Consider the following 19,595-nt stretch of genomic DNA (forward strand, 5'->3'; position numbering starts at 1 on the left):
CTGCTGCATGGGCAACAGCAGACCCTCCATATCACCCTGCCCAGGCTCTGTAGCTTCAGCTTCACTGGAGAGGACACTCCAGTGTCATCGCAAGATGTCGAATCAACACGGGTGGAGACAGATACCGTGTCACTCCCGAGTCGGACTGCACAGCCATTCTCGGCGGTGCAGATAGACTCTTAAGAAGCTACACCATCGTCTCTCGAGATGGACGGCTGCCGACGACGAATAGCTGATAACTCCTGAGAACCTCTGTGTGTCAGATACTATTCTAAACATTCTACAAATATTAATTCATTGTTCTACCAATGTTACTCTATTCCAGGGTAAAACAAAATCTTAAAATATTATCTCAAATTAACAGTATCAACAATGCTTACAAAAATACACGGTAACTGCTATTAGCCCCAGTTGATATATGAAAACACGAAGACCCAGAGAAATGTGAAAATTTGTCCCATGTCCCATATAATCAGCCGCACAACTGGGACTACCAAAGAATGGCTCTGGCAACCAGCAGTTTTGTTTTCATGACTCCTTTGAGTTCTAAATCAAGAATGCTTTCTTAAGACAAAAAAGGCCCATAAGATACCAGGGGGGTACCCACCAAAAACACCCCAGAATTTATTTATAAACTGTTGTGTATTTAACCTTACATGTTTAAACTTCAGTCACATTCAAAGTACTCTGCATTGGATGCAATATACCTATCAAGACAGTTTTTTCCACTGCTCAAAAACAGTTTCTGAACTTGTCAATTTTCATGCCTTTTAGTGTTTCTGCTGATTTTTTGTTTCACCTCTTCCACACTGGCAAAATGTTTCCCTTTGAGGACATTTTTCACCCAAGGAAACAAAAAATGTTGCTTATGGCGAGATTGAAGAATAGGAAGGGGTCATGCCATTTTTGGTCAAAAACTGCTGAACACTCTGCACAGTGTGGGCAGGTGCACTCGTAAATCACCCATCATGAAATGGGCCAACATGGTGGAAGAGTTTTCAAAAAACATTCACTAAAGCCAAACACAGCTGGTACACTGATGCAGATGGCTTCCTAGAATATTCACCTACTGGGAAAAGTTTGTACTACAAGGGGCCTGCCCTCCAGAAGATAATTCCAGGTTTTTAAAAAATCTCCCCTCATATATCACACTGAGGTCCGCGTGTTAACTCATCGATAACCGATGTTATCAATGTAAGGACATAAAAAAAGGCTAAAGTGGGCTAGGCTTATGGTAAGAGCAAGAGGAACAGAAGTAGGTTATTATTTATCCTGCTTGGTTTTGAAAACTTCTTTCCAGAAATAGTAAGAACTCTGAAAAGGAGAGATGTAAGGAACTGATAGGCTTCTACTGATAAAGCTGAGTGCACAAAAGATTAGTAGCTGGTGCCTAGGAGACTTATGAAGGCTCACTAAGAGGGTAGAGAGCACACCAAGCCTGGTGTGATGGAGAGTGAAAGCTAGAGGATGTGTCTGAGGCCTCATTGAGACAGCCACCGAAATGATCTTCAATTGCTCTCCAGGACCATATGTGGGGAACAAGAAGAATTTGTTTGCAGAACAATCATTCCACGAACAACAGGGAGATCTTTGTGATATTGTTTGCTGTAAATTTCATTTTTTATACTTTATTATTTGCAATATGAAAAACATTTGCAAGTGTGGAGAGCCATGATATCCAAACGAAATGTTTCTTTCTAAAGTGTTGGGTAAAGGATGCAAGTCAAGCAAGTGATTCCCCATGCTTACTACAAAAACAGCAAGCCTTCTGTTCCAGGACTCTCTGACACAGGGTTATATAAATATGATACAACTATCAATGCAAATGCTACACACCAAATACCAGACAATAAAATAGCACAATTTTTTGAAATGCTATTTTTTTCTTGAATATTCTAAGTCGTATCAAGTAAATTAGTTTGAAAAGATTTTAGAAGGCTCAGAATTAGAGTTCAGATGGAAAATTTAAAAATCTATCTCATTCAGCTCAATCCCTTTTCCAAAAAAACTCAGATGTGGATGGAGTGATCATGACTCAGCAAATTTGCCAGATTAACGACAAAAGACTCAGTTCTACTTCTGTAAACACATCATATTCTCATGACTCATTCAGTTAAAAGGACAACACATAAAAACACCATAAAGATATTTTTAATGAAAATGTTTCTGACAAAACTGAAGCACTTTAAAATCTGTATTTATTTCCATGACAGTAAAACAATGTACTGCAGATTTTGAAATGACTCTTTACTTCCAAGAATTAAATATTCTTGAATCACCAACATTTTCCAGTAGTTTACTAAAAATTTTAGAGTTTACAACTATTGATTACAAGTTTGATGATTTTTTAGTTTAGTAAAGCAGCATCAACAGCAAACATCTACTTCTTGGTTAACAAATGCCTAATCTAGTGATGTATGAAGCTTTTTGGAAGACACAGAGGATGGAACACGGCATTGTAAAGAAGATATCATCTCTCAAGAAAACAAAGTATTTTTATGAACTACGATCAACAGCAGCTTCAACAACATAAAAGATAGTGATTGTGGAATTGAATTATCTATCAGAATAAAAGTAATAAGATAATATTTAATATGGTTTTAAAAATATTATTTAAAAAAAAAGAGGAAAGCAACCAATTGTCATTGGCCAGATCTATCTTTACCTTCCATGTGGTGCCCAGAGCTATGAGTATCTCATGAAGCAAACATTTTGTTCTGTAAATATCTGTGCTTATGTGAGGCTGATGTTTGCTACAAGCCGCTAAGAGACTCAATTAATAGTGATCTTTTGCTGTCCACAATCTACCAATGATATGTGCTCCTCCTCTAAAGCCTGATGAGGGCAGATGCAGCATAAGTGACTAATGGCACCTGTAACATGGAACATAAAAATTCAGCAAGAAAACTGGCTCAACCTCACACACTAATGGCCTGACAGATACAAAGGCAGTCCATTTCAAGGCATAAATACTACATACCAACATTGGGAAGAATGGCAGAATAAAGATCTATGAAACTTTTCTCCTCCATGAAAGCAATGAGGTCAATGACAAAAATGGTCAGAACTCAAAAGTATTAACTAAAGGCTTGCAGCAATCTGAGGAGCAATTGTTTCTTTTTTTTTTTTTTAATGGAGGAATCTAATAACAGTAAACTATGTGGCATTTAAACCTGCCCTTTTTTCACTGCCCCCTCCCTAGTTCTATGATAGCCTTGAAAACCAACAGCCTTCAAATATGGGGAAAATCAGCAGTCTGGCGGGCACTGGAAGAGGCAGAAGACGGCTGGAGCTCCTTCAAGGCCCCAGTCCCAGAAAACTGGCATTATTTGACCTGTCTGCTGGTTCCATGGACACAAGCCTTGCTTACTTAACTTGACCTGGTACCCAGTGAGAACAGCCTTTTTCCCAGGGGCATCTGTCAAAAATAATCAGCTGTAATTGTTTAACAGAATGGCTGTCTCAAGCTGCGAATAACAGTTAAGGCAAAGAGTAAGCAAACCAAAGAGCTTAAAAAGAAATGCTAGGGAATGGACAGACAAAGGGGGCTTTGAAAAACAGACATATTCCTAGAAGGTCATGTGCATACATAAGGCTGTGTGTATGTCCCAGTTGTGCACATGCTCAGTAAAGACCTGAGAAGGCTGTCAGCTCTCACCTCTGGCTCAACCTAAGTATTGTACAAGCAGGAAGTAAAGGTAATGATAGAGTTGTAAGCAACCTAGCTGAGCATTGAAGGCATGCTCCAATATACACATATGGGAAAGACTGAGAAACTTATTCGTTTCAGGCTTTTAAGGAAATCTCTCTCCAATCATTAGCTGACCACTAAGCTAATTGGGTAGAGACTTCACTGGCCACACATAACAAAGAATACAGATTCTTCTGAATTAAGAAAAGTCACTTATTAAATAACATTATATTTAAAAGTATATTCAACTGTTTTCAACAAAAAAATTATAAAATACGCAAAACACAAAAGAAAAAAAGCAGTCAGTAGAAACTGTCCTGTCAAAAGCCCAGATATTGAACTTACTAGACAACAACTTTAAGTCATTGTTTTAAATATGTTCAAAAAAGTAAAGAAAACCACATTTAAAAAACTAAAGGAAAGTGTGAAAATGATGTCTCAACAAAGAGAATATTAATAATGAAATAGAAATTATAAAATAACCAAATAGTAAATCTGGTATGAAAAGTACATGAATTAAAAATTTTAATATTCATTAATTGGGTTCAGCAGGAGATTTAGGCAGGCAGAGGAAAGAATAAGCAAACTTGAAGGGAGGTCAATTGAAGTTACTTGGTCTGAGGAACAAAAAGAAAAAAAGAATGAGTAAAAATTAACAGTATCTCAAAAATCTGTGGGACACCATAAAACATACCAGTGTACACATAATGTGGATTCCAGAAGGAGAAGAAAACGCAGAAATAAGATTCGAAAAATAATAGCCAAAACTCACAAATTTTAAGAAAACCATTAATCTACACACATCCTAAAAGCTTTATAGACTCTATATAGGATAAACTCAAAGAGATCTACATCTAAACATTTCACAATCAAATTGCTGAAAGACAAGGAAAAATGCCTGATAGCAACAAGAGAGTAGTAGCTCATTATGCATCCTCAATAAGATCAAGTTGATTTTACATAAGAAATCAGATAGGCCAGGAAGTAGCAGGATAACAAACATATAGGCACACCTTGTTTTATTGGTCTCTGCTTTTTTACACCTCCGAAGTTGACTTTTTTTTTTTTTTTTAATTAACAAATTGAAGGCAAGATCCTCCACCAATTTAAAAAAAAAAAGTCTTGCTTTAATGTGATACTCACTTTACTGGGGTGGTCTAGATCCAAACCTGCAATATCTCTGACATTTCCCAAAAATATCTTACTTAGAAATAGGGTCTTTGCAGATGAGGAAGTTTGGACACAAAGACAGAAAAGAAAACCATGTGAAAACTGAGGCAGAGATTGCAGTGATGTGTCTACTAGCCAAAGAATGCCAAACATTGCCAGCAACTATCAGAAGCTGGGAGAGAAACGCTGATTCTTCCTCAGAGCCTCAAGAGAGAAATTAACCACCAACAGTGTGATTTGGGACCTCTAGCCTCCAAAACTGTGAAGGAATAAATTTCTGTTATTTTAAGCCACTTGATTCGTGGTACTTTGTTAGAGCAACCTCAGAAAACTAGTACACAAGCTGCAATAGAGGAATAAAGAAACAGAAATAACTAGAGACTGTTGCGGTGGGAAAAATAAAGTCTGAAAATATAGTAGCAAATCAATTAAAAGATGTCTAAAATTTCAACTGATCAAAATGTAGGCTGATATTCCATATGACATTGTATAATAATTGTTGATATAAAACTTACTTTTCAGATATATTTCTAAAAGTTACTTCTTTGTTGCCATATATTATAGACAGACTTATCCACAATATTTTCTCTAATCAAATAATGCTTTATATATAGCAAACTTTTCAGTGATTTTTAAAATTACACACACAAAAAATGCATGCTAGAAAAAGAAATAGAATAGTTTCCCCCCTACTAAATAATGGATACCTGGAGAACTTTCAACATTACCCTAAACAGTTTGAACAGTTTAATTTTCTCTGGCCCAAAAATGATTTAGGACACAAAGTCTATCCATGCCCACTATATTCTATTCAAGAGTTCTGCTACAACACACGAAAATAAAGGAGTTCAGCCCTGGCTGCTGTGGCTCAGTGGATTGAGAATCAGCCTGCGAACCAAGTGTCGCTGGTTAAGATTCCCAGTCAGGGCACATGACTAGGTTGCACGTCAGGTCCCCAGTTGGTGGCGCGAGTGAGAAGCAACCACACAGTGATGTTTCTCTCCCTCTCTTTCTCCTTTCCCCTCTCTCTAAATAAATAAAAAAGAAACAAATAAATAAATAATTTAAAAAAAGTTTTCTGACGCAAAAGTCATTAAAAAAATAAAAGAAAATAAATGAGTTCTTAACACTATTAATTTTAAAACATTTACCTCTCCAATTTAGGATACAATCATTATTTCATGTTAAGTGACATTAAATAATTTTGAACTTAAATTTTGAAAGCTTAACCTTTTCAAATATATTATTTTTGTGAGGGGCCAAGGAAGATGTGAGAAAAAGGACAGATGCACATTAGACCTGAAAACAACAAACAATTTAGTAGATTAGAAAGGAACAGAAGCAAACTAAGAAACTGCACTTTACTTTCTAAAAAACATGCAGAATGTTCCTCAACTATTCTATAAACCATTAACTTCATTACCAACCTTTCTGTTCTACACCATGAATCACCTGAAAATTCCATTACCCACCTGATATAAAATATGAGAATTTCATTTTACTAAGTGCTGAATTAGCAAGTGCCTGAGGTAACCTTTCATAAGCTATCAGAGCAAAGAAATCAATACAGAAACGGTCCTAGAATCAAAAGAAAGTGTAAAGGAAACTATGTTGATTGCCTTATGTGTTAGCTGTCTTCTATGCTTATGAAAGAAAGTCAAAGGCAGCTTTTCAATGGCTTGAGCAGAACTGACTTCCTAAATTAATGAGGAAGATAAAGCCCACACAGCTGGCGTATTGTGGAGTTTGAACTATACTAATTTTGGCAGGTGACAGGGAAACCCTCTCAGATACTCCTGTAAAAAAAATGGGGGGAAAAAAAAAAAGAGGGATTCTGGGGAATGGCAATGTGAAATGCCTTTTAAAATGCAAATTAACCATATACATACCTAATGCCCTCCTTTATAAATGGAAATATACACTAGAATACTAAAAGATGAAACAGGAATATTTGTATGGCACGTATTTGTATGTAAATTTCCAGGCTCCTCATGTATTCTAGAATTACATTAGAATTACATAAATGTGATGTATATATATAGAGAGAAAGAGGGACAGAGAGACAGAGACGTGCCTCCAGATATTTGACTATAACATCAGTTTCCTTATAAAGCATTCGCAGAGTCTTTTTGACTCATCATCTTGACACACGTTTTATCCTTATGTTCTTTTCCTCTCAGAAAAAATGATCATCTCTTTTGGCAATGAATACCCATATGTCACTGGATTTCATGAGCAATATTCAATAACTTAGATCAATGGCCAAAGAAAAAAAAATGATATTAGTGGTTGAGAAGTTCAGGTAGTTTTTACAAAGTGGACTAAAGTATTTTATGATAACCAAAAATGATTTGAGCATTTATATTCTTACACTAGGTCTAGACTCTCATGTATGCTATTTAGTAATTTAGAAATTAGAATTGAAAAAAAAGAGAGGGAAAAGAAAAGAAATTGGAATTGAGAGCAGTAGTCCACAGGGTAGGTCTCTGTATAAACTACTGATGGTCATATGAGTAAAAATCTTTAATGAGGCATTTTCCATTGTGCTGACCAGGAAGACAGACATACCCAATATGTTCAACATGAGAAACATTCATGCACAAAATAGTTCATTTTCCCTGTAAACATACCTGAGACAATAAAAAGAAAGCTCCTGATGAAACTGAGACTGCATCTGTGAGAGCAGCAATGAAGAGTAATCTGTTGATATTGAGGCTATCTATTTATGAATTCATTTCTTTTCTGGGTCCTCTGGTCTGCATGTAATCATGAGGCTTAATCACCCAGAATGAATATTGCAAACTAAGGCTCAGTAATAAGAAGCAATAAGTTATGTAAATTTTTCTGAGGGCTGCTGAGCTCAAGAAAACCTTAAGACATCTTGGCCAAAGCTGGAATTGGGGGCTGAAGCCTGAACAAGCGAACAAATTAGGATCGCAGAAATGAACAGACTGCAGATTTGGAATGTGGCTGAGCCTGCAACCATGCTTATGAGGAGCAGCATGTTAATTTCATTTTTTATCAGAAATAGTCAAGTCATTGGACAAATAAGGCAGGGCATTTTTTCTATCCTTATCTTCACTTCCAGAAGGGCTGTTTGCAGATCTCAGAATTAGGCTTCCAGTAAAGCCTGATAAACTTTTTATTATGGATATGAATCCTTTCAATATTTCATGAAGGTTTTATCCCCCCAAATTTTCAGGTAGGCACAAAGTCTGTTGTTCTGTTTTGGAGGTTTCACTGACCTCTTAAAATCTATTCAGAAATGCCAGGTTAAAAATGAAGTAAAGTGCTGATAATTATAATTAGCAAGAAATTAGATGCCAAGAGTCAGATCAAACCACACACTGCCATGTCCCAAAAGCTATGTGTAGATGGCAGAAATAAAAGGTATTTCCTTTCCATTTCCTTGCTCAAAATAAATCATCTACAATGTCCTTGCATGCATCAAAGGGGGAAAATATTTTGTATACAGCAACACAAAATCTACTTGCATATTTTTCTATTATTCTGAAAAGTATAATCCTTAAGGGAAAAAAATTAAAGACCCCATGTGAACTGTTGACTTCAGTTTGGAAACTCTGTATTGATCTGATGAAACACAAGCACAGCAGGGACTGAATTCGTTCTTATTTTAAAACTATGAGGCATTTCTTAAGTCTGCCAAGCCAAACATACTGTTAATGTCCAGAAATTACCATGCAGCAAAAGTCCTTGACAGATATCTACTGTCTTTTGCTGGATAAATTAATTTTGCTAAATATATACTTAGGTTAGAATATAAGGTCAATTAACTAGAAGTAAATATACAAAAATCAAGGCTAGTGAGAAACTAATTTGCTGTAATAATTACAAGATTGCTCAGCCAAAAACATGGAACATTTAAAATATCACTATTTATGATTAATCTTATATAATATATACCATATATTATAACATGAATATACTAAATATAAATCTTATAGAAAACTACATTTTAATTCAAGCTAAATAAATGTAGTATAATATCAATGTGAATATTAGTGTCAATATTTTTCAGCCATATTTTATAGAGTAAATATAAATTTTAAAATAAGTAATTTGCTTTATTCATAATTTGAAGTGTAAGTCCTTAATACCAAGTATTTGCACTCCTGAACAATTTGCTCTCTGTGGACCAGGATGTATATGACACAAAAAAGTTTTGATATGATGTTAAGATATTCAGGAAACTTAAAGGAAGATAACAGTTATTTTTAGTTATTCATAGCGCAGGGAGAACCAGAATAGTTTAGATAAATAAAATCCAGAGATACTTCCCATATCCCTTACTGGTCAACAGTTTTACAATCTTTTTCCCTACTAGCCAACCCATAAAACTAAAAACAAGACAAGCTGCCTGGTTTTAATTTCTCCTCCTTGACCATTCACTGATGAGTTCTGTAATGGAGATTATAAAGAGCGGAGAAAGCTAAGAAGCAGAATAATAAAGAAGCTAAGGGCCTAACCTACAAATCTGATAATCATACAATCAGCTAAACTGCTCTAGGTAGTCTTAGAGAAACTATCTCTGATATTTTAGCAGAGCAAATAAATAAGACATATCCCTTAGTCACAGAAGTGTGACTCATAATTGAGAAACACATATGACAACCATCCACAAATTCCTCCCAAACTATCATAGATGCTCTGCACAGATAGGAAGATTTTCAAAATGTAAAGGCATGCAATGGAGGAACAGCTAAACTTAGAGCTAACACATTGTTCAATACACATTTAGTAAGTGCACAGTACCACAGGCACTGAAATGCAAAGATGAACAAGACACCCTCCCCCTCAAGAGGATAACAGTGTTGTTGAATTTACATGTAAATAAGTAATCATGACTCACCATGATTTGTGCAGTACAGATATCTTGGACAGAGTGAAAAAGATGGAAGGAACCTGGGAAGCATGTGGAAGGCTTCACAGAAGATGTGGTGCAGTCGAAAGCATTTAGAGTCAGACAAGATTAGAAACCAGTTCAGCTGCTTCCTAATTATGTAATTTGGCCAATTATTAAAGCTTTCTAAGACTTGGCTTCTCAATCAACAAAATGAGAATAATAATGTATTTGCAGCAAGCTTATTATAAGATAGGAAGGAGGTATTGTGTATAAAGCAATCAGAATGGTCTCTTGAAAATAATAAGCACTCAATAAATTGTACACCTATTTTATTATTATTATTATTATTATTATTATTATTATTATTATTATTATTATTATTATTCAGTCTTAAAAGAAGTTACCAGTGATGTCTGGTGACCAGTTAGCAGTAGCTACTGTAGCACGATCATTGGCCTCATCACACCACGTTGGGTTCATGTGTATTATGTTCAGTCTGAATTAATACCTAAGCTATAGGCTACCTACAACTGGGAGGGCAAAACCATGCAATGTAGTTTCAAAAGGAGTCAAAGTCACAAGCCACCTACTTTCTATAAGTCCAGAGTTCATTAAAGAAGAATATGGCAAGGTTATTTCCGTAGTGATATCAACAGGAGAGCAAACACACAGGGAAAATATCTCTTATTTGCCACTTTATGGGCATTATATTAGTCAATACAAATAGCAATTATTAGTAAACCTGATTAACTCATTATTACCAACTGTTAATACGTGGTAAGTATGGAATGAGAAAAAGTAGAACTTTCAGGAGTACAAAATGGCAAAGCAGAACAAAACAAAACAGGTTACACAGGAGGCATCATCAGGGCACTTACTAAAGGGAGGAGAGAGTGGGGACGGATGGAAGAAGCATCCGAGGACCCTGTCATGCCATGCCAAAGAGCTCATTTTTAGCCTAGGGGTAATGAAGAGGCATCACAGACTTTAAGATGAGGTAAAATATTTTGATCTATCATTTGACCTATTGTTTCTACTTTATACCCAAATTTAGTAAATATTACATAAGCTCATTATTATGTTTCTTCAATTCCAGGGTGTTTTTTATATATACTTGAGCTATCTCTTCATTAGCTAGGTAGTCATTTAAAATGAATCCCATACTGTTGCAGACACTTGACTATTTGCCTCCCTATTAGGTATTAAGAATTCTCCCTCCCTTCCATTTATTCACTACACATTTATTTGTTATCTACTATATAATATGCCACATATAATATTAGACTCTTGATAAAACCTTACTAGTGTATCCTATGTTAACTATAATATGCATCTTTTGCTCCTATAATGATTTAATAACATGCATAGAACAGATATATTTTTCCACACCATACTTTTAAATAATGAAAGTTTGGTGTTTTCCTTTAAATGGTTACCCTTTAGACTGTTCAATTTAAAAAAAAAGGTTTTAAGCTGGCAAAAGGGTTTTTAAAAACATCTCAAGAGTGAAGTGAATGGGAACTGAACGGATGAAGAAAGGAAACAGTGACTGAAGTGCTCTGTAATTGAAGCCTGTGGCATGAAGCATCTTCCAGAAACACAGGAAAGCTGGGTGCTACCAATATAATTCTCAAGGAACCCTCACTGTAATGGCATTGAAGCATCAGAGTGGTTATTTCAAGAGTGCGTTCCTTCTAGCCTTGCAGTTTAAAATAATCACCACCTGTCATTCACTGGTGTTTTTTGTTTTGTTTTGTTTTGATCTCTTCTCCTGTTTTCTTTTCTTTCTTTTTTTTTATTAGTGAACTCTCTTCAGCACTCTTTAGATAAGCCAAGTAATTTCTTTAAAGTGGTCTAAGCCTAGCAGGAGGGAAATGGGGAAATACAATGTATTGGTGGGTGCAAGCCTAGGCTCACCAGGTTAGGGCTCCCTTCCCTGATGTCCGTTCCACACTGGGAAGCCAGTGAAGCCTCTAGAAATCAGCGACCTGTCCTGTTACATAAGAATGTGTTTGCGAAGCACTGAAAACTCTGGGCTCTTCCACTCAATGGACGGATGGGAAGAACTGCCAAGGTGTGACGGTTTTGTCACAATGACAAAAGAAGACTTTAAAAACTCTCACTTCTGAACGCTGTAGGTCTTATATTCTCGCACACTTTCACCTGTTTTGTTTTCAACTGTTTCCTTTGGATTTCTTTTTCCCTTTGAGTGGTACAATAGAACCACCTAAAAGTACTCAGAAATATACTCCCTGTTTATAAAGTGCACAGGAATGAGTGGCTTTCTTTGGGACAAACTCTCACCCTTGAAACTCATTTACTTTGTCATCTTCTACTGCCTCTTCTGCCTGGCTGGTTTGGCTCAGTGGATTGAGCGTCGGCCTGCGAGCTAAGTGTCGCTGGTTCGATCTTCCAGTCAGGGCACATCAGAGAAGGAAAACTCTGACTCCAAAAAACCTCCGCTGCCTTGCGGCATACCTCTTCAGGGGAAAGGCTAAGGGAGTAAACCCCGACAGAAAATCCGGAGCCGGAGTCCCTAAGGCGGTTCGACGTTGTAGTCAACACCGGCAACTCCTGCGGCGCACCTGAAGCCAAGCTGTATTGACTCCGTCTTTCCCTTGGACCCTTCAGCTGCGAAGAGAGGGGGGGTCTGCTGCATGGGCAACAGCAGACCCTCCATATCACCCTGCCCAGGCTCTGTAGCTTCAGCTTCACTGGAGAGGACACTCCAGCGTCATCGCAAGATGTCGATTCAACACGGGAGGAGACAGATACCGTGTCACTCCCGAGTCGGACTGCACAGCCATTCTCGGCGGTGCAGATAGACTCTTAAGAAGCTACACCATCGTCTCTCGAGACGGACGGTTGCCGACGACTGCCTCTTCTGGACAGTATGTTAACACTTCAAAGACTATAGAGTGGGAACTATAATTTATTTTATGAAGAAGGCTTTTCTTTTAGTCATTCTTTTTTTTTCACTCTTTAATTGAGCTATTCCTGGGAGGGGTAGAACCAGAGATGGATATGACAAGGTCCTTGACCCAGGAAAATGACAACACAGGAGGAAAGGCCAACATTATAAATACCTTACAGCAAGAATTTTAGAAAAGGTAATATAGCAATCAGAACTGATCATTCTAACCACAATCGAGGAATTAAACATCTGGTGTTTTCCAGGTAAAAGGGAAAGCTGTATTTATCATCTTCTGTTGAGCTTTCAGACACTCTTGGAGCATCTATTCAGAGGTCAACAACTAGCACTATTAAAGGTGCTGAGCATTAGGATTTGCTATAAATATGGTATTAACTTCTGCAGTTTTGCAATTAGTTTAAGCTGTATTTATTGCAAGAAGTATTTGGTTAGTCATCTTAGAGTTAATAAACAATTTTTCCTCCTTACATTCACTCCTTACCTGGACTTCTCTGACTAGTTACTACGGTTCTGTTGACCCTTGACAAAATTACTTATTGATTATATATTGGTAGGGATTACTTCCCTTCCTACCCACCACATATCTAGAGCATGCCCTGGTTTTCATGATGCATGTCTCATATCTACTGCAAATACATCAAGACTGGAGTAGTCTCAGCATATTTGGTTTTTACAGCTATTCACTTACTTTTTCAAGTGCTGAATCAAAAAGTTAATTAAAATTGACATGCCTGAGACTTATTTTTAAATAGCAAATTAAAATTGCCCCACACTATCCAAAGTACCAATGTTAACATATAAATTATATACCGTTACTAAAAAATCTGGCTGGGAAAATGTAAATAACAAAACTGAAGTTGCTAAATTTCTTCATGACATATTTATAATTAACAATCAGGTTGCTATCAACTCTGTTTTCAGAATTTCTAAAATATGTTGTTGATATTAAGGAGGCTTTTCAGCAACAACCTTAACAAGTATAGGCCTCAAATCAAATCAACAGAAACAATCTTTTAAATCTTTGAATATTCATTTGCATTTATGCATTAAATTTCAGCAGTTACACTTGCTTTTAAATTTTTGGAGTGTTATTTTTCTGCACAAACTAAATGCAAAGAACACAAATGATAAAAAATATAAGTGACCTGTTTTTTATATTTTACATATGATTTTCCAACAGCATTTATTAAATTCTTACCCATGACTGTAAACCTAATATAATTATTTTATTCTACATATTATAGTTATGGATCCTAGCATATGCTTTTTCATTTAAATGGTTGCTTCATGTCCATACTCATTACTCATATTTACTGTGGCATTTGTCATTAGGTACCATAGTTACTTGTACACACATCCACTTTTCTAGTTTAATGGTAAGCTGCTTGAAGGGAAGCATCCTGACCCATGGAAGGTATAACTATGAAACCAGAGATCTCACATTATTACAATTCCTCTTTTCACAATGATTACAAGAGAAGCAAATGGAAAAATACCGAACTCCATGTCTCTTTGATTTAACTCACCCATAACTATCTCCTGACAGAGGGATGAAATTTGTAACATCCTCAGACTTACAGCATAGTCTCCTACCGACAGAACTAACAGTCATAAAATAGGTAACGTGATGTTTGCTGTTGGATGCAAAATTAATGCCAACATATTAGCAGACCTAAACTAGATAAGGGTTCTAAATAGAGCAATTGAGGCAAATTTCTGCAATGGAAAACTGAAAGGTTGAAAACACACACACACACACACACACACACACACACACACACACACACACACACACACAGAACTGTGACAGGATGGCAAGTACTGGAAAAGCTAGGCAACAAAAATTAATGGTGAGGAAGGAAAACAGGATGTACAGATGGACAAAGAAGGGGATCTGAAATTCTCCATTCTTGGTAACGTAGGGCCACATAAAAAAAGTCCAAGTGGTTTTAAATGAAGCTCATGTGATAATGCTGAGGCTGCCACACTGTCTGGATTGGTTTGCGTCTGTGTCAGCATGGAAATGGGGTGCTTTTCCTTACCTCCAGATGCTCTAAAATATAGGGCGGATTTGTCATGCCGAGCCTCAGCATTGCTCCCTCAGGAATTACTTCAACCAGTTTCCACAGGAGTGCGGGGAGATCAGTGCCAATATCTCTGCCATAAGCGCCTGTGTCTTCACTGGTCAACCATATCTCACAAACACCCTCTGTGAATCAAAGGAGATAATTAACAAATCTGTTGCAGAACTGTTCCCTTCATCATACAGCTGCTCACTCTTTTTAATACGGTATTTCTCAGCATTATTATGCAGGCAGTCTGGGTATTCAATTGCAGAAAAAAGCAGCTTATCCCATGGTGGCACTGGGTTATTAAGTTCATTTTATGAACAACCAAAGAGTTACAACAGTGCTGTAAATTATCAGTGTGTCCTATGGAACGATTAGCATTCACAGCCAATCAGCTCAACCATGTTTTTTCTTCAAAGCACTTTGATCAAGACGAAAGCTTCAGTCCCATCACAGAGAATACCTATTTTATTGAACACCATAAGCCCTGGAACTGCAGTCACTCTATAGGATAGGTACTATCAGCAGTTAACTCACTATCAGTCTGTCACCAACCCCAGGAAAAATGTCAAGTGTGGTTAAGGTTTACTCACAAATTATTAATTATGAGGTATCTATTTCTCCTGAAGTAACTATTCCAATTTGTCTTTTATAGTCAATTAAGAATAGAGTGCATCATATGGCTTTGTTCAAAGAAGTTGGTTGCTGTTTAAGTATTTGTGTTGGAAAACCTGTTTACTGACAGCTTGCACTCTACTTTCCATCAATCAGACCTTTTGTTGTTATAAACAATCCTGACTTCAAATATTACAGCCTATGATAACTTCCTTCCAAAAATCAAAAGAAAATACTTTTGGATAACCTAGCATTGTTCAAAATGAATAAACAGATTTAGCAAAAGCCACCGGGGGTTGCATGGCACACAGAACGTTTCTGAACGCATATTCAATTAAAGGATTAGACTATTTCAAAGGCCAGATGATTCACAAGTCTCAACAAACAATAAAATGGGTCTGTGAAATTTGTTCATGCTAAAGTGATTTACTGTTTCTGAAGAACCTCAACACACACACAAGGCACACACAAAGAAAGACTACAGCCTCAACCAGAAGTATAAGTTTCTGGAAAGAATCTTAAAATTATAATTTTAAATTGTCTTCAGTTGACGGAACAGAAGATTTTCTAAAATACATTTAAATATGCCTAGCCAAGAAAGATAACAAATAAAACACATGGCTTTTATGTGAATGTGAACTTAAAACTAACAGAATACAGACACAAAAAATAAAGATCTTCACTCTCCTTAATGTGTTCCACAGAGGTGGAAAATAAACATGAAGTGAAGAACTACAATCACTATTCTTTCCTTTAGAATAGAGATGTATTTACTTTACCAAAAACCTAGGCAACTCATACAAAAATATGTTCTCTTCTCCCCACTTGTCTTTCTGAGACATGGACATCCTCACCTACACTTAAACAACATGGAAAATACAAGGATAGAAATAGGATTTTAGTTTCCTGAAATTAAAGAATCAATGACTTGGCAGAGAAAACAGCAGATAACAACAACAAAAACCTCCATATAAGAAGTTGGAGATGTTTGTAGTCTTTGAAATGCAGCTGTGTTATGACTACATGGGTTTTCCTAATTTAAATATGGAGTTCCAGAAATTAATAATCCTTTGCCTAGTTTTAATAATTTAACAAAAAATTGTATACTCAAAATAAACAGTCTAGCATGTTTATAGGCTCCCTTTGTAGTCTTATAAGTTTATAAATATAATTTTATAAATATTCTCTGTCCATGGAGTAAATATCGTTCAATTTTTTAAAAACGGGTTGCAATCAGTGGCATTTACTTTAATATTATATATGCCATCAGCCACTGGACTCATACAACCTTTTTTCTTTTAAATCTTATCACAAAATCCACTCCAGGAAAGGAGATGGCTAAGTAACAACATAAACAGATTTTAAAACACTCTGAAAGAGGTTATAAAAACAGGACATTATCCATGATTTTCCAGTTACTGGCATTTGAGCAACACAATATGAATATTTTAAAATGAACAGAATAATTTTAATTTATAATTTTTCCATCCAAATGGTTCCATGTTACGCCTTTATGTAGAGAGAGCGAGTTCCTGGAACAGTGCCTTGCTGTTGCTGGATGAATACAGAAGGGGAAAAATCACTATGAATAGGAATGGAAATAACATCCAAGCAGAAGCAGCAGCCAGCTCTAAAGCTGCAGAGGTGGGGACCAATAGCCCCCTGGTGGGCTGAAACTTCAAATTAAATCACATAAAGAGGAAGCAGCTGTAACACTAAATCAGTAACAACAGGAATAATGGTCTTGATGTCTCCAAGATCAAGGCTGCTAAAGTGCTCTATATAACAGCAACCTGGCTTAAACGCAATGAAACGAGAGAACGTGTGCAAAATGTGAAACCCACGGACTTCGGGAGAACTGTGCCTGGCCAATTCAATCCAAAATTTTGTCAAAGACGATTTTGCTCTTAATGTGAGAAAGTTCAGATTTTGTAAGGTTATACTACAAGCATGAATTCTAATGAGAGCTGATCCCTCAAATAGTTGGGATATAGAAAGTCATTTCATACTAAAGGTGAAGCTAAATATGGCCTCACCGTGCCTGACATCCTCTTCCCTGGAAAGTCTTGTGATTACTCATAGTACAAGCAGTTCCTGTCAGGTCATGAATTCACCAGGGAAACTGAAGGCTGCAGTCTGTAATCACTAATGGATATTGGGCCACATGCATGCTTCTATCTGCACACTTAATTGGCGATACTTATGGACAGGAGTGCTTGCCTAAACAGCTTCATTCCTTAAGGACTTCAGTTATGAGCTATATTTCTTTTCACATTCATTTCTTTGTTCGTCCATCAAACATTTATGAGGCTGTTACCTACTATGTGCCCTGCAGCAGTTCCAACTCCTGACAGATATAGATTCAACATTAAACTTCTGTGATCTAAGATTGGCTATTATCCAGGAGCTGGCAAGGGGACACTGACAGACATCCTGGGAACTTCACACACATCCCTAATTGTGGTGGGGGTGGGGGTGGGGTGTTATTGAAGAACACAGCCTTATAAACCAAAATGAAGGGCGACTAGGCTGCTGGACTTGGACACGATGTCAGCCCCAATGAGATAGGCCCTGTCTGCAACATGATGTGGACTCTGATTAATACATGTCAGGAAAACAAACACATGGAAATGAAAAAGAGAAGCGAGCAGGAAAAACTGAGATAAGAGAAGTGAATGCCCAGTAAAACCTTCCATGCCTGTAAAAATAAATACATGCAAAAAAAGAAAGTGGCTGGAAAAGTGGGAGACAACAATTAGTTTTCTAAGCAACCAAGGAAAAATTTTACCTTTTCCTAAAATTGTTCATCTACCTGACTTTTGTTCATTTTTCTTAAATTGTTCAGTTGATCTGACTTCTAATGAACCTTAGTTCATCCTTCTATTGTGTTAATTTTGATAAAAAGAAAAGCAAATTCTAGGGAGAAATAAAGCATTTTGCAAGGTAAAAAAGAAACAAAACTGGGAATGTATAGTTATTAGTATCCGTTATCATTTTACCCAAGTAGTTACTGATCAGCCTGTAGGTGAAACACACAGCTCTTTTTCCCTGAACAGAGGGCAACCTCAACAGTTAGATTATGATCTTTGCTCCATAGTAATTTGAGATGACAAAGGATGGAAGAAGTAGGAGACATAAAAGGTTAATAATAAAAGAAAAATAATTTTCTCAATAAGTCTCACAACAAAAAGTCCCTTTTGAAAAATCAAAGTGCTAAACTTCAATTTCAAAAGATTATGATTCACTATCATTTTCTTGTATATGAGTTTAATTGTAATAAATTAAAATACAGGCGAAGATTGATTTCATCTGGTTAGAGAAATGATATTTCTCTAGTAGCTCTTGCTTTATCATAGGGAAAAATTTTCACCATAGTAAGTTGTTACAATTATTCCATAATGAGTAGTGTCTAAAAATAAAGATTATAAAAATGTGAAAACTGTAAACTATGATTAATAAGACTGATAATTAAAGAGCACTACATGGCATGAAAAATCTATCTAAACTAAACACAATAAAGAAAATCACCTCAACATCTCCTAAATCTTTGCCCCGACCTGTGTGGCTCAGTTGGTTGGGTGTTGTCCTGCAAAGTGAAAGGTCACTGGAGATTCCCAGTCAAGGCCCAAGCCTGGGTTGTGGGTTCTGTCCCTGGTCAGGGCATGTACAGGAGGCAACGGATTGATGTTTGTCTCTCACGTCAATGTTTCTCCCCCTCAGTATCCCTCCCTTCCCCTCTCTGTAAAAATAAATAAATAAAATCTTTTTAAAAATTGCACTAAATCTTTCTTCAGAAGATGTGTTCACACCTCTTCTGTCTTCTGCTCTCCACCACTCTCCCCTTGCCTTTCCCTTCCTCCTCTCAATTACATCCCCTATTCTTCTTCGCCAGCCCACAAACCCATTCGAGCCTCACTATCCATTTTCTTCAATAACCAATAAGGAGTATAAATTCAACATATATTATATTTATTTAACGTGCATTAAATTCTTGGCTCTTAATTCCTGATGCTCTTTTCTAAGGGTAACAGTGAATAGTAACTAGATTTTTATAGGTTCAATCTTAAAAATAATCTTAGAAATTCGGAAATAAATATGACCCTCTGTTTAAACACATAAAAGTTCATGAAAATTTATTCAATGGAAATGTTTCTAAGTCTATAGACAGCTTCTAGGTATTTAGCTTATTTATTTAATATAAAATTAGACAATATGACTCCTATGGTCCCTTCTATTACTAGACACTCAAGGGTT

General features: G+C 36.5%; 1 protein-coding gene across 4 annotated transcripts in view; it reads right to left on the reverse strand.

Moving 5' to 3' along the window:
- CDKAL1 (CDKAL1 threonylcarbamoyladenosine tRNA methylthiotransferase) overlaps window positions 1-19,595 on the reverse strand; it is a 638,543-nt gene that overhangs the window by 246,119 nt on the left and 372,829 nt on the right. For all 4 annotated transcript variants that reach the window (XM_090271743.1, XM_090271744.1, XM_090271742.1 and 1 more), the window contains one exon: window positions 14,700-14,866. In XM_090271743.1, the coding sequence (XP_090127869.1) occupies window positions 14,700-14,866 (167 nt within the window). The remainder of the gene's footprint in view (window positions 1-14,699; window positions 14,867-19,595) is intronic.

The sequence above is a fragment of the Furipterus horrens genome, unplaced genomic scaffold (assembly GCF_987537825.1).
Source record: "Furipterus horrens unplaced genomic scaffold, mFurHor1.1.pri manual_scaffold_3, whole genome shotgun sequence".
Taxonomy (NCBI): Eukaryota; Metazoa; Chordata; class Mammalia; order Chiroptera; family Furipteridae; genus Furipterus; species Furipterus horrens.